Source organism: Orycteropus afer, unplaced genomic scaffold (genome assembly GCF_000298275.1).
Source record: "Orycteropus afer afer isolate SDZICR_OR568_19922 unplaced genomic scaffold, OryAfe1.0 scaffold00057, whole genome shotgun sequence".
NCBI lineage: Eukaryota > Metazoa > Chordata > Mammalia > Tubulidentata > Orycteropodidae > Orycteropus > Orycteropus afer.
In genome coordinates, this window is record NW_006921644.1 from 9,309,382 (window position 1) to 9,322,043 (window position 12,662).

The 12,662-nt window shown below is 52.8% G+C and overlaps 1 protein-coding gene across 1 annotated transcript in view; it reads left to right on the top strand.

The window, feature by feature from the left end:
- KIAA0513 (KIAA0513 ortholog) overlaps window positions 1-10,223 on the top strand; it is a 32,236-nt gene extending 22,013 nt beyond the window's left edge. Inside the window, exons 8-12 of the mRNA XM_007939141.1 lie at window positions 1,741-1,818; window positions 2,987-3,016; window positions 7,100-7,180; window positions 7,765-7,859; window positions 10,174-10,223. Coding sequence (XP_007937332.1) covers window positions 1,741-1,818; window positions 2,987-3,016; window positions 7,100-7,180; window positions 7,765-7,859; window positions 10,174-10,223 — 334 coding nt within the window. The remainder of the gene's footprint in view (window positions 1-1,740; window positions 1,819-2,986; window positions 3,017-7,099; window positions 7,181-7,764; window positions 7,860-10,173) is intronic.
- The last annotated feature ends 2,439 nt before the right edge of the window (window positions 10,224-12,662 follow it).

Below are 12,662 nucleotides of genomic sequence, written 5' to 3' on the forward strand. Positions count from 1 at the left end.
GAATTTGGACTTGGAGTTGACTTAAAACTTGTGGGATGATGTGTTGAGGTGACTGTGTTTTGCATGTGTCAAGGACATGAATTTTTTGGGTGCCAAGGGTAGAATGTTATGGACTAAATCATGTTCCTCAAAAATACGTGTGGTAAATCCTAACCTCTATGCTCGTGTTTATCATTTGAGAATAGGTTGTCTTTGTTATGTTAATGAGGTGGGATTAGTGTTGGGTGTCTCTTGAGTTAGTCTCTTTTTGAGATACAGAAGAGATTAAACTAGCAAGCAAAAGCAGCAGAGGAGGGGGACCATTGATGCTAAGCCCCATGGAGGTCTTCAGGGAACCAGGAACAAGCTGAAGAGACAAAGGCCTTCCTCTAAAGCTGGAGAGAGGGCCTTGCCCGAGAGCCAGTGCCCTGAATGTGGACTTCTAACCTCCTGAACTGTGAGAGAATAAATTCCTGTTTGTTACACCCACCCTATCCCCTTGTGGTATTTCTGTTACAGCAGCAACTAAGACACTCAGTAAAAAAACAACAACAAACCCACTGCCAGCGAGTCAATTCTGACTCATAACAACCCTATAGAACAGAGTTGAACTGCCCCATAGGGTTTCTAGGCCTATAAATCTTTATGGAAGCGGACTGCCTCATCTGTCACCCATGGAACAGCTGGTCGGTTTGAACTGCTAGTGCTTTAACCACTGCACCACAGAACTCTTTACACTCACTTGAGTTATTATATAGATAAATGAAGGTCATGCTGAGGTGAGAGGTCAGTGGGCCGGGGAAGCCTGTGCACTGCCCTGCTCTGCAGGTGATAGCAATGTTTTCCTAACTGCAAAGCTTCCCATCACCACGTTCTAATGTGTTCACTCACAAGTAAGGTGCTGGACCAGCACTGGAGTCCAAGGGGATGTCAGACACACTCCGTGCCTCGAAGGTCCCATATCAGAGAGAGGGCCATGTGAATGGCTTCAGGAGTTCGGGAAGCTGTCAGGAAGACCCTGAGAAGGAGGGAGCACTTGAACCGGGGACCAGCTCAAGCAGAAGCAGAGAGAAGGGAGAAGCCAATCCCGCCCAAGTGTCTACTGATTTAGCCCAGCTTCTCTGGCCCTTGGCTTTGCCTTTGTCTTTTTAGCAGGAACGGGGCTTGCAAACTCTGTAGAGAGCCAGAGAGTACATGTTTCAGGCTTGGAGGGCCATGTGCTCTCTGACACAGCTATGCCACTCTGCCAAAGTGGCCCCAAAGCGGCCCCAGACAGTATGTGCGTGAACGTGCATGGCTGTGTCCTAGTGTTCTTTACAGGCCAGTTTGCCATCCCCTGATCTTGGAGAAGAATTTGTCTTACTTGTGTGTCATTGTAAACTTGCTTGTTCTCTGTGCACAACGTGTGTCCCTGCCAGTCCCACTCATGGTAATAGACCCTGTTGGAAAAGCAGGCCTCTCAGACCCTCTGCTTACTCTTGGGAGTCTCAACCGAACAGAGAGGCAGAACTCACCTCCCTCTGCAGCCTCAGCTCCAGCCCGATAATCCCAAAGTTCACCAGCTCCGTCCTCTTCCTCACAGTGCATTTCAACTTCACTCATGCTTTTCTGTGCCATTTTTTGCCTTCTGTACTAAGGGATATATGCAGATACTAGTAGTGCTCTTGTGCTCGGAACCCCAGGGAGCCTCCTGTATTTCGGGTAAAGCAAGTCACGCAAATGGGGGCTTGAGACCTGTGTCTTTCCTGCCTCTGTCTGTAGGCACACCCTGAGGTTCTGGAATGCCGCCTTCTTTGATGCTGTCCATTGTGAGAGAAGAAAACGGTCTCCCACCACCAGGTAGGAGCCATGTGCCTTACAGCCTGGCCTCAGGAAAGATGACCGGGGAGGGGCTCCACATTCCTGTCCCTGAGGAGGAAGCAGAGCAGCAGCTGCGTCAGTGTGCACCTGTTTCCCTTCACCCCTCCTGCCCTGGCACCCTGCAAGCTGCCCGAGGGTCCTGGGGACGTGCAGCTTTGTGGGCGGGGGAGTCGCTTGCATGAGTGCTTTCTGCCCTGGGCACTGGCATGACTTGGCCTGATCCTCCTGGGAAATGCACAGTCCCACCGAATGAGCCAGCAGGACCCCCAGGAGCCCTGCTTACTCACTGTCAGAACCTTGGGGTGGCAGAACCTGTGGGGGGTGCTGGCAGCCCACCCCAACTTGCTCTCGAGGCAATGCAGTGGAGATCCTGCTGCTCCTTTGAGCTCTTCGGAGTCGTTGCAGCCTCCCCAGCCTCACCGGGGCCCCTTTGGCCGTGTGAGAAGACCCCCTCCTCAGCCTGCTCAGACAGCATATGGTGGCATGGAGGGGTTGGCATTTGAGACCATGGGTGGATGCTTGGCTTTCTCTCTGGCCGTCACAAGGGAAGATGCCCCCACTGTGGCAAGTGGCAGTGAGCACCCAGCAGAGAGAGCCAGGCTGGGCAGGGCCACGCTGGGTCCCCTTCTTGGCCTGGCTTGCCATGTGACTTTGAAGAGTCTCTGAACCTCACAGACCCTCAGTTTCCCCATTAATAAAATGAAGTCGCCGCCCCTCCATCATGGAGATTCCCTCATCTTTCTACCCAGCAGGAGAGAAAGCACATGACTGCCTTTTGCATAAAGACCCCTGGCCACCAGCATTTGGGAGTGTCTTGAGTGAACTCTTTCTTTTGGGGGCAGCTAATGCTGTCACGGGCATGAGGAATTGGGTGGGAAGATGCTGGGATTCTACGGCAGAGGACTCTAGAGACGGGGGGTGCTCTGCAGGGTAAAAAGAAGGTCCTGGGACCGCTCGGGGGCTTCCGGCTGACGGGGTTTGCCGCCGGCTGGGCTCGCCCTCCACAAGGTGAGCTGACTCGGTGCTGTCTCCCTGTCTCTCGCCCTGCCTGTGGTGCTCTCGTCCTCTCAGCTGCTCTCTTTTCCATCCACATATCTTGCATGACTCTGACATGTTCTTTGTTTACCTGTTTCTGCTGCCGCTCCAGAGGGAAGGCTGGAGAGGAGGAGGACAAGAGGTGTGTGTGTCCCCCTGACTTTGTTCCATTGTACAGTGCTGTGGGGTCACTCGAGGGCCACCGAGGGCGGGGGCTGCGTGTGGAGCCGCTGCAGAGGGCAGAGCCCCAGCATGGCATCTAGTCTATCAGAGGCACCAGTGTTCCTGGGGGGCCGTCACAGCTGCAGGTGCGCCCCACGGCGTTGCACCTGGAAATAGTTAGAAATCACATGTGACTCCTGGAGCTCTAACAGGAAGTACAGGGCGACTCAGCCGGGGAGAGGGCATGAGGGTGGGGTCTACTTCAGGTGCCAGCCATTCTGCCCCTCCCAGTCGCCTCACAGCTGGGCCTCAGCCTCTTCGATCTCATAGGTGGTTGGGAGGCCCCAGTCATGGGGCGATGGGGCTGGAAGGAGGACCGCTCGCTGCTCCCTCTCTTCCAGTCACGTGGTAATGTGGGGTCCCTTTCAAGACGAGGCCCTGGAGTCGAGTTCTTTCCTGTGGTCCCACAGTGGGATCTGACTGTCCTGGTGGAGGGGGTAGTGCACCAAGGGCGAGGGCTCTAGAACTGTAGGTGGTGATGCGCTCATCCATGTGGACTAAGTAAACTGTGCAAGCCGTGACTGAAGGGGGAGAACACTGCATGTCCAGGTGTTTTGGAATTGCTAATGTTTAGTGCTGAGGACTTGGTGAGAAATGAGTCAAAGAAGCTGGAAGAACTCGAACTTTATTCAAAATATATGTACATTATAGCATGGCGTTTCATGAAAGCGACTGTCTAACTGCCTCCTTCCCCACCCAGCCCCACACATGCACACAGTCGCTCGGTGGTCTTTGTAAGGCCACAGAACACCGATAGGAACAAGGAAAGACAACTGTCCAAAGGAAATCTTTTCTAAATAGTTCCAGGTTCTGATGTGTTTGTTGGGCAGGTGCCAGCCTACCACATCCCTTTGGTTAATGCTCGTAAGGGGGTGGCTTCTCCCTGTCTAATTTGCTGTTGACACGGGTACCAGGGGCTTCCCCTTCTCAAGTGTCTGTCTCCAAATGGGCCGAAAAATGCTCCCACTGGTCACGAGAATTCTGAGGAAAGAAAAATTCTCTACTGTTGTTAGAGACTCTTAGCTCATCCTCCTAGTTGGTTAAGCTTTGCTTTTGTTAGTTATCCTTTGTAATATATTTTAAGAGTTTAACCAGAACCAAAGCAAACCCACCCCACTGCCACCAAGTCAATCCCAACTCACAGCAACCTAAAGGACGGGGTAGAATTGCACCCTAGTGTCTCCAGGGCTACACATCATCATGGACGCAGGCTACCTCGTCTTTCTCTTGTGGAGTGGCTGGTGGGTTCAAACCACTGACCTTTTAGTTTGCAGCTGAGCACTTTAACCACTGCACCAGCAGGACCTTTTGTTTTTTTGTTTAAGTGTTAAAGATCTACCAATTCAAATTATAATTACTAATAGTCATTTTCCCCCAGTGAAAATTTCATGAACTGTGTCTCCTGTAATCAGTGATGCGTCTGCAGGGCTTACTGCTGATTGCCGCTTCTCAGAGCACTCTGGTGGTGCACTGGTTAACACCTTCAGCCACTAACCTAAAGGTCGGTAGTTCAAACTCAACAGCCACTCCAAGGGAGAAAGATGAGGCAGTCTGCTTCCAGAAAGATTTACAGCCTTTGAAACCCTCTGGGACAGTTCTACTCTGTCCTACAAGGTCACTGTGAGTCGGAGTGGCAAAACTCAATAGCAGTGGGTGATTTTTTTTTTTTGAATTGTTACTTATTAGGTAGCCTCATGATGGTTAAGGTCTTTAACAGAGCATTTAGGTATAATAAATACCTCCTTTTAAAAAAGTTCCTTAAGTCCCCACAGTCTGCTTGGGTGATACCAGGATTAACCAGTCTTCCCAGGAGCAAAGCCTCTTACCACAGCTAGCCTTGGCCCACAGAGGAAGGAGTTTCTCTTCCAAGCTGGAGAATGCTGCTGCCGGAAGGGGAGCTGTCCTGGGCCTGGCCCAGTGGACAGCCAGCCTCCTTGGCCTCATGGGCCTACTCTCTTGAGAGCAAAAGTCATGGAACCACATATGATCCCATGCAGTCTTATCTCTGACCTGCCCCAGACACTCACAGTTACCCCTGAGCCTCAGCCAAAGAGAGGGGCGTGTTCTTGGACACCAGTGGGGGTGGGGTAGGAAAGAGAGAGTGCACCCAGGTCCCCAGGCGAGCTCATGCCTCCGGCATGGTTTCTCTTTTTGCGTAACACCTGCTGACAATAGATGCCATTTCATGAAGTCGCTGTCTGTCAGGCTTCCCTTTCAGCAAGGTGTTGATCACTTCCAAATTTCTTCTTTGGCAAATTAGAGCCACGTTCAGTTACTGTGTGATATTGGACCTCAAGTGGTATTGGGTATTGAACTCAGATCGAAGGAACAGATTTGATTGTAGGCACTGTGGGCTCTGCTAATTGCTAGTGACCTTCCACTTCTTTCTCCAGAGGTCAGGGTAAATGTCTCTGTTGGAATTCTAGCCAAAGCAAGAAAGAGAATTGCCTCCACATCAAGACCTGCAGTGCTGGGGGCCAGGCTCTGCACACCTCTCAGGGTCTGCTCCCCTGTGGTGTGTGTGGGGGGGCAGCACCCAGCCTGCTCAGGTGCACACAGCGGGAGTGTGTGTGCCTGCACAGTCGTAAGGGTGAACATGGGGGAAGAGGGTAGGGAGGGAAAACGGTATGGGACTTAGCAAAGCACCCAGAAGAATATTACATTGTGGGGAATTTTCGTGCGTTACCACGTCATCATCTTGATGACAAAATGGGCAGTGACTCCTCTGATGTCCTGTGTCCCCCTACTAAGCTGCAGCAACCCCAGTGATATCCTGGGGGCCAGGAGTTAAGAATTTGTTCTTTTATTTTGTTTCTCTTTCTCTGGCTTTTCCATTATCCCCAACCCCTCACCCTCTCACACTCTTTGTCTTCACTTTACTTTCATCTGTCTCTTAACCTTTTTTCAGTCAGCCTTACTCATACAGAGTTTTATTTTTAGGGGTGAAATGAGCTAAACTGACATGCACTGTCCGCACTGCTCCTGCACTCAGACATGATGTCATCTGGGTTCCAAGGGGACCTTGGAAGGTGCAGTGTGGGGATGACCCACAGTTCCACCTGGAGTGTCCTACCCTGCCTGTGGGAAGGGAGGCGGCAGCACCGCCTTGGTGCTGCCTCTCTATGTGAGCTGACGGGAGGCGCTGTCATGCTGGGCAGTGGCGTTTCTTCTTGTGGAAATGTGGAGAATTCAGACTGCTCCCTCGAAGCCTGTGAAGGGCACGGGTCCCTCAAGCACCCTCCCCACCCCAGATCCTCTGCTCTGCAGTGTCTCTCCACTGCAAACGTAAAGTCCTGTTGGGGCCTTCAACTGCACCACCCCCCACAGACACCATTCATGTCTCAGTGGGGTTTCAGTGCTCTGTTCTCCAGCCTCCATGGCAGGACTGGTTTTCCTGAGTTGCCAGGCTGGGGCAGCGGGGTGGGCAGGTGGCATCGGTGGAGAAGGCTGTGAGGGCAAGGGCAGTCCTGTGCTTGATAGAAGAGAGATGTGGCCGCAGAGCCCAGCTACCTCCCCTGGCTCCCGAGCCTCCTCAGCCTGCAGCTCAGCCTGAAGATGCCAGATGTGACCACACATGCCGCACCGAAGGGCCAGTGTGGCCTGGAAACACAGGGGCAGGACTGAGAGCCTTCTCCCAGGTTCCGGACCCCCCCAGTCATTGCGTGCACTGGAGGTTCTGCCCCTGGCACATGGGCCCGGGCCCTCGTGTCATCCAACCCCCAGGTAAGGACATGGTGCTGGTGGTACTGTCTCCTAAAGAATGTTTTGGCAACCCCCCAGCACAGGTCCCCAACGCATCAGTGGGGAGTGTTAGCATTGGATCTAGAAAGAAGGAAATAAATGAATCTACACTTGGGCCCTGTGGACAACATGTGGAGACGCAGTACCTGGGTGGAGAGGCTCCACCCCCTTTCTGGCTTGATGTCTTTACATCTGTGAATCTGGCAGGGGGAGTGGGGATGCATTCCCTAAATGCCCCGTCCTGTCGCTCCTGTGCCTGCAGGGAGAAGTGGTGCCACATGACCCAGGAGGAGCGTGACGACAGCCTGCGGTTCAATGAGAACATCACTTTTGGACAGCTGGGGTAAGGGCCAGCGAGGCGGCAGGCAGCCCTGCCCGCCCTCCCAGGCAGGCCCCTGCCGCGCTCAGCATCACGGGTGCCCTGTGCAGTTAGAATTCCGGCAGGCAGCGCTGAGGCACTGCAGTCACCGGCTAGGGTTAGTGGGGAGTGGGACCCCGACGGGATTTCCTGTGTGGCATATGTGGGGGTATGGGAAGCGAGGCCACCCTCCGCCTGCCGCTCTGGCACAGGACTACCACGTGCAGGGAGGTCTCGCTTCATCTGGGCTTTCTGTGTCAGCTGTCCTTGATAATGGGACGCGTTGATGACACGCCAGCAGGTGGTCACAATGTGTGTACTCGGAGGCTGCTCCGAAGTATGTCCTTAATTACATTTGGCCTCGATTCCAGCTCCTAATTAATGCAGCCTCCTCAGATAGCACCTGGGGCGGGTGGTTTCATGCTGAGCACTGTTGACTGGCTAATTAGGTAGCGAGTTATTTTTATTTGTTGCTAACAATCTCAGGCAGCTGCCTGCTGGACAGGCTCCCAGGTGCCCTTTCCCCGGGAGGCAGGAGGGCAGTGGCTCAAGGGTGTTTTCTCCCGCAGTACATTCACGCACAACATGCTGGCTTTCGGGCTGAACAAGAAGCTGTGCAATGACTTTCTGAAGAAGCAGGCTGTGATCGGCAACCTGGATGAAGGTGAGAGCTTCGGGGGGGTGGCCAGTAGCCCCAGTGGTTTCTGGTGGCCCGAGGCGTGTGGGCCAGGATGTCAGGGACTAAATTTTCTGCATATTGGAGCTTCTGGCCTGCTCGAAGGAACGAGCCTGCTTTAACTAGAAATGTAACACGGAGCTATTTGACTGGCCCTGAGGAGGAGGAGCCATTCCCCCTCTCCTTCCTGCCGGTATCACTGTGTTGACTCCAACACATGGTGACCCTGTGTTTGTCAGAGAAGACTCTTCATAGGCTTTCAGTGGCTGACCTTTCAGAAATTGATCACTAGGCCTTTCTTCCTCAGCACCTCTGGGTGACCTTGAACCCCTAAAGCTAACCCCTTTAGCCATTTGTCCCACCCTGGGCCTCCTCTCTTTCCCTACATCCACTGAAACACTTACTCTGTTTGGAAAACCATTTCTGCTAGATGCGGTCTCCCAAGGGTAGGGTAGGGGAGCCTGCTCCCTGCCCTGTTGGTTAAGGCCAAAGGTAAACAAGCAAGGCGCGTCCAGCCCCTGGATTTGTAAGAACTTATGCTCTGGCCGTGAGCTTCCCCCACCTTCTGAACAGCCACCCTTCATTCTTGAAGCACACTGACTTGAAAGCCCTTGTGGAGGAAGAAGGGAGGGGAGGGAGGCAAGATTTTTTACAGTCTCAGGCTTCTTTAATAAAAGAGGGGTCCACTGCTGAGGTCAGCTTCCCAAATCCTTGGAAGCCAACTTTTATGCATCATCCAAAACCAAATCCATGGAAGCCGACCTTTGTGCATTATCCCAAACCAAGCTGGTTGCCCTGTTGGCCCGGACTTCTGGCAACCCCACAGGTGTCAGAGTGGAACTGTACCTCTTAGGGTTTTTTAACAAAAATCATGATGAAAAGACACAAAACCAACATTCACTGATCCCACAGTTTCTACGTGTATAATCGTGTGACTGATTGTATCGTGCATGTTGTGTGACCACCGTCACTACCCTTTTGTGAACTGCTTCACCATCATTAATGACACCTAAATGCCCCTGAGGAGACTGTCCCTCTTTCCCCTCCCTCCAACCTCTGCTAACCATTTTTAATCTTTGGTTGCTAATCTTTGCTTATTCACATAAGTGAGATCATACAGTATTTGTCCTTTAGCGGCTGAATTATTTCGCTTAGCATGGTGCTATCCAGGTTCATTTGTGTTGTGGCAGCATCAGAGCTTCCTTTCTCTTTGTGTCTGAGTGGTATTCCGTTGTTTATCTCTTTTCTGATGATAAACATTTCCATTGTTTCTGCCTTTGGGCTGTTGTGGAAAGTGCCGCAGTGAACCCTCGTGGACAGGTTTCTGTGTGCGTTCCCTAGGACTGGGAAGCTGGCTCATGTGGTAGTTCGATGTTCGACTTTCTGAGGACCCGCCAGCCTGTTTTCCACAGCAGCTGCACCATTTCACCTCCCCACCAGCTGGGGACGAGGGTTCTAGTTCCTCCATAACCTTGCCAGTACCTGTTGGTGTCCTTTTTTTTTTTTTTTTTTTTGAATCATTGCCCTTCTAATGGGGATGCGGCAGTATCTCTTTGTGGTTTGATTTGCATCTCCCTGATGGCTAATGAGGAGCTCTGGTGGCGTAATGCCTAAGGCATTTGACTGCTAATCAGAAAGTTGGTGGTTCAAACCCACCTGCTGCGCCACAGAAGGAAGATGGGGCAGTCTACTTCCGTAAAGATTTACTGCCTTGGAAACCCAATGGGGGTCGCTACAAGTCAGAATCGACTCACTGGCAGTGAGTTTTTTGGTCATGACTAATGACAAACCCTGATGGCACAGTGGTTAAAGCACTCATACGCAAACTGAAAGGTTGGCAGTTCCAACCCATCAGCCCCCCTGTGAGAGAAAGATGTGGCAGTCTGCTTCCATAAACATTTACAGCTTTGGGAAGCGTTGGGGGCAGTTCTGTGGGGTCATTATATGAGTTGAAATGGACTCAGTAGCAGTGGGTGATGGGTAATGTAGCATCATCTGTCTCATCACCTCTATGCAGACATGTGTCCCTGATTCCCAGGAACCCAGTGGACTCAAAGTCCTGTCTCACCCCCATCGTGTTGGTAAACAGGGCTCTGCGTGAACCCAGCATGCTGTGGTTCAGCCCTGCCTGCGATGCTGGACACACAGGGGCCCGTGACTGCTCAGGGAGGCCTGTGAGTGAGTGAGACGACTGCACCCACCACTCCTTGTGAGACCCCTGACTGGCCTCTTCAGAAAAGGAGAATAGACTTGTCCGCTCAGAGATCTTCCCTGGGAGAAGTAACGTTCTTTTCTCTTCCAGAGCAGTACAAGCTGCTCAGTGACCACATTGAGCAGATGGCCACCGAGTAGCCCACAGGAGGCCGCCCCACGGCACTGGCCATGGAGGACTGAGGGCACACGCTGCTCTCCAGGCCCAGCGACTGGCTGTAACTCTCAATAACCCTGCATGACATCAGCAGCTGTAGCCGTTAGAAGAACACTGTGGCCGCCCTCACCTCACCTTTCCCCTCTGCTGTGTCTGCTCCTCATCCATGTGCCAAAGTGCTCCTTGACTGGATGGCTAAAGCCAGCTAACTGCAGCTGAGCATCAACTTTGTGAGATGAGGAGGGGGTGGCGATGCTGCCCCAGCCTCCCGCTGAGCCCCTGGACAGACTGTGTCATAGAGAGGGCCGGTGGGCTCTGGACACAGATGAGGGTGATGCCCGAGAAGGCCAGGTGCTGGCCAGCAGCAGCACTCACCTGGATGCAGGCACTGTCAGTCATGGCTGAAGACCTAGGACACCTTGGGGTGGGGCCGCCTGATCCATGAGGAGGTGGTCCGACCCTGCCAGTGTTGCTCCTTGGCGGTACGTGCTCTCCTGGTGAGGAAGGGACAGGGAGTCACAGGAAGCTGGGGGAGAGAAATACCTTCTGTCTTGGAGAGAGACCGTGGGAGGACACGGCAGCAGGGTCCACATGCATGACAGCCTGGCCCGGGACCCCAGGACCTGCTCGGCATCAGCCCTGTGAGATGTATGCAGCAGCTTCCTGTCAACAGCTGAAAAAGTTCCTCAGCTCCTCAGGAGCCACGTTATCTGTCCCACTCAAGAAACACAGGAAATAGAAGTTTCTTTAGAAGCTGAAAGACAGTGCCCTTCTGAAAACCAGACAGTGCTGCTTTATTTCAAAACGACAGAAAAGTCCACGCTCAGGGTTACACTGACAGGGGCAGAGAGGCAGGGAGAGGCAGAACAAAGTGATTGCCCACGGACCTGCTAACTTTGTCTGGAGCCTGTGCACTGGACGTCTCCACCAGAAGGCTTAGCTGGGGTGGTGACCATGCCCCTCTACTCATCACAGCGCCTGGGGCTTGTCCCAGCCACACCAGACCAGGCTGAGAGGCTGCCGTCCAGGCCACCAGCACCAGGCCCTCCAGCTCCCCAGCCTGTACCTGCCCCCCTCTGCCCGCTGCTCTGCATCCTTCTGACCTTGGAATTGGCCATGGGGCTCTCCAGGCTCTCCCTCCCCACTCCTTCCCTCCTCCCTCCGGTCTCAATCAGATTAAATCATTGTTTCATCTGTGAGCTCTGACAAGTATATGCCAACAGCCCCTCACCCAGCTAGTGCTCAGCATGGAGGAGCAGGGGTGGAGGCACTTGGTGACATAAAGTAGGCTGATCTGAGTGCATGGGTAGAATGCTGCCCGCCAGAGAACCGGGTTAGAGCTTCAGAGATGATGTTCATTTTTGCTGACAGTGCTGTGTGTGAGTGGGTGTGTTTCAGCCTACCTACACTGCTTAGTGAAGCAATGATGGTGGTGTCCTTCTTGTAAGAGGGGCAGATCTCAGAGGGTGGAGCCCCTATGAGGGCCCCCCGGTTGTGACAGTGCCATTAAATGGGTTGTAGAACAATAATAAGTTAATGGGTACATGATCCATGAGGAGATGGTCCTCATGGATCATGATACCTCATGATCATGGTACCTCTGCCATGCCACCCCCTTCGGATGACACATTAAACCCTCCCAGGATGCCCCACGCTAACTTCCCTGCTCTGTAAACTCAAGGGCCAGCTGAGAGCTCCATCAAAGCCTGCAGAGCTGGGAGGGGCTCTCCCCTTGGCTGTCTCATGGTCAGATTAATTGTAGTAGTTACTGAAATACATTAAGACTTCCAGGTGCCCAAAAGACTTATCCTTGTGTATATATGATTTTTGTATATGCCTTTTGATTTGTCTGATTTCTGGAGAGAAAAATAGATCCTGAGACCCTGTCCAGGGGCCCGGAAGCCTCTGGTTCCTGTGCTCTGGGCGGGCTGACCTGGGAAGTGCAGCCTTCCAAGGAAGTACAGCTGTGACTTCTCTTGGCTTTTCCAAACACTTTAAGGAGATTTCTGACCTTCAGATGTGATCTTGACCTACCATTGTTTTGTTTTTCTGTGTAGGACTCTTGGCATAGCAATTTAAAGGGGCAGAAAGGTTTTGTGTGTTTGTTTTCCGCACCCACTCCTTGTTTTTACAGATCCAGCTCCTAAAGGGTGAAGTGGATCTGACCTTTAGAAGTGTTACCAGCCTTGCTTGGCCCCAGGTGGGAAAGCTGCCACAGAGGACCCAGCCCTGTGATGGGGACAGTGAGGCAGGAGGGGATGCTGTCTCCTCTAGGCAGCAGCTGAGCTGAACGACTCACTGTGGGAGTGCCTCTGGCCCCTGTCACCAGGGAGGGTATGATGTCCCTGCAACCTGGTCTCTTCATCCCAGGCGCCACCAGAGCAGACACGAGGGGTCCTTCTGTGGGTGAGCAGGAAGACCCT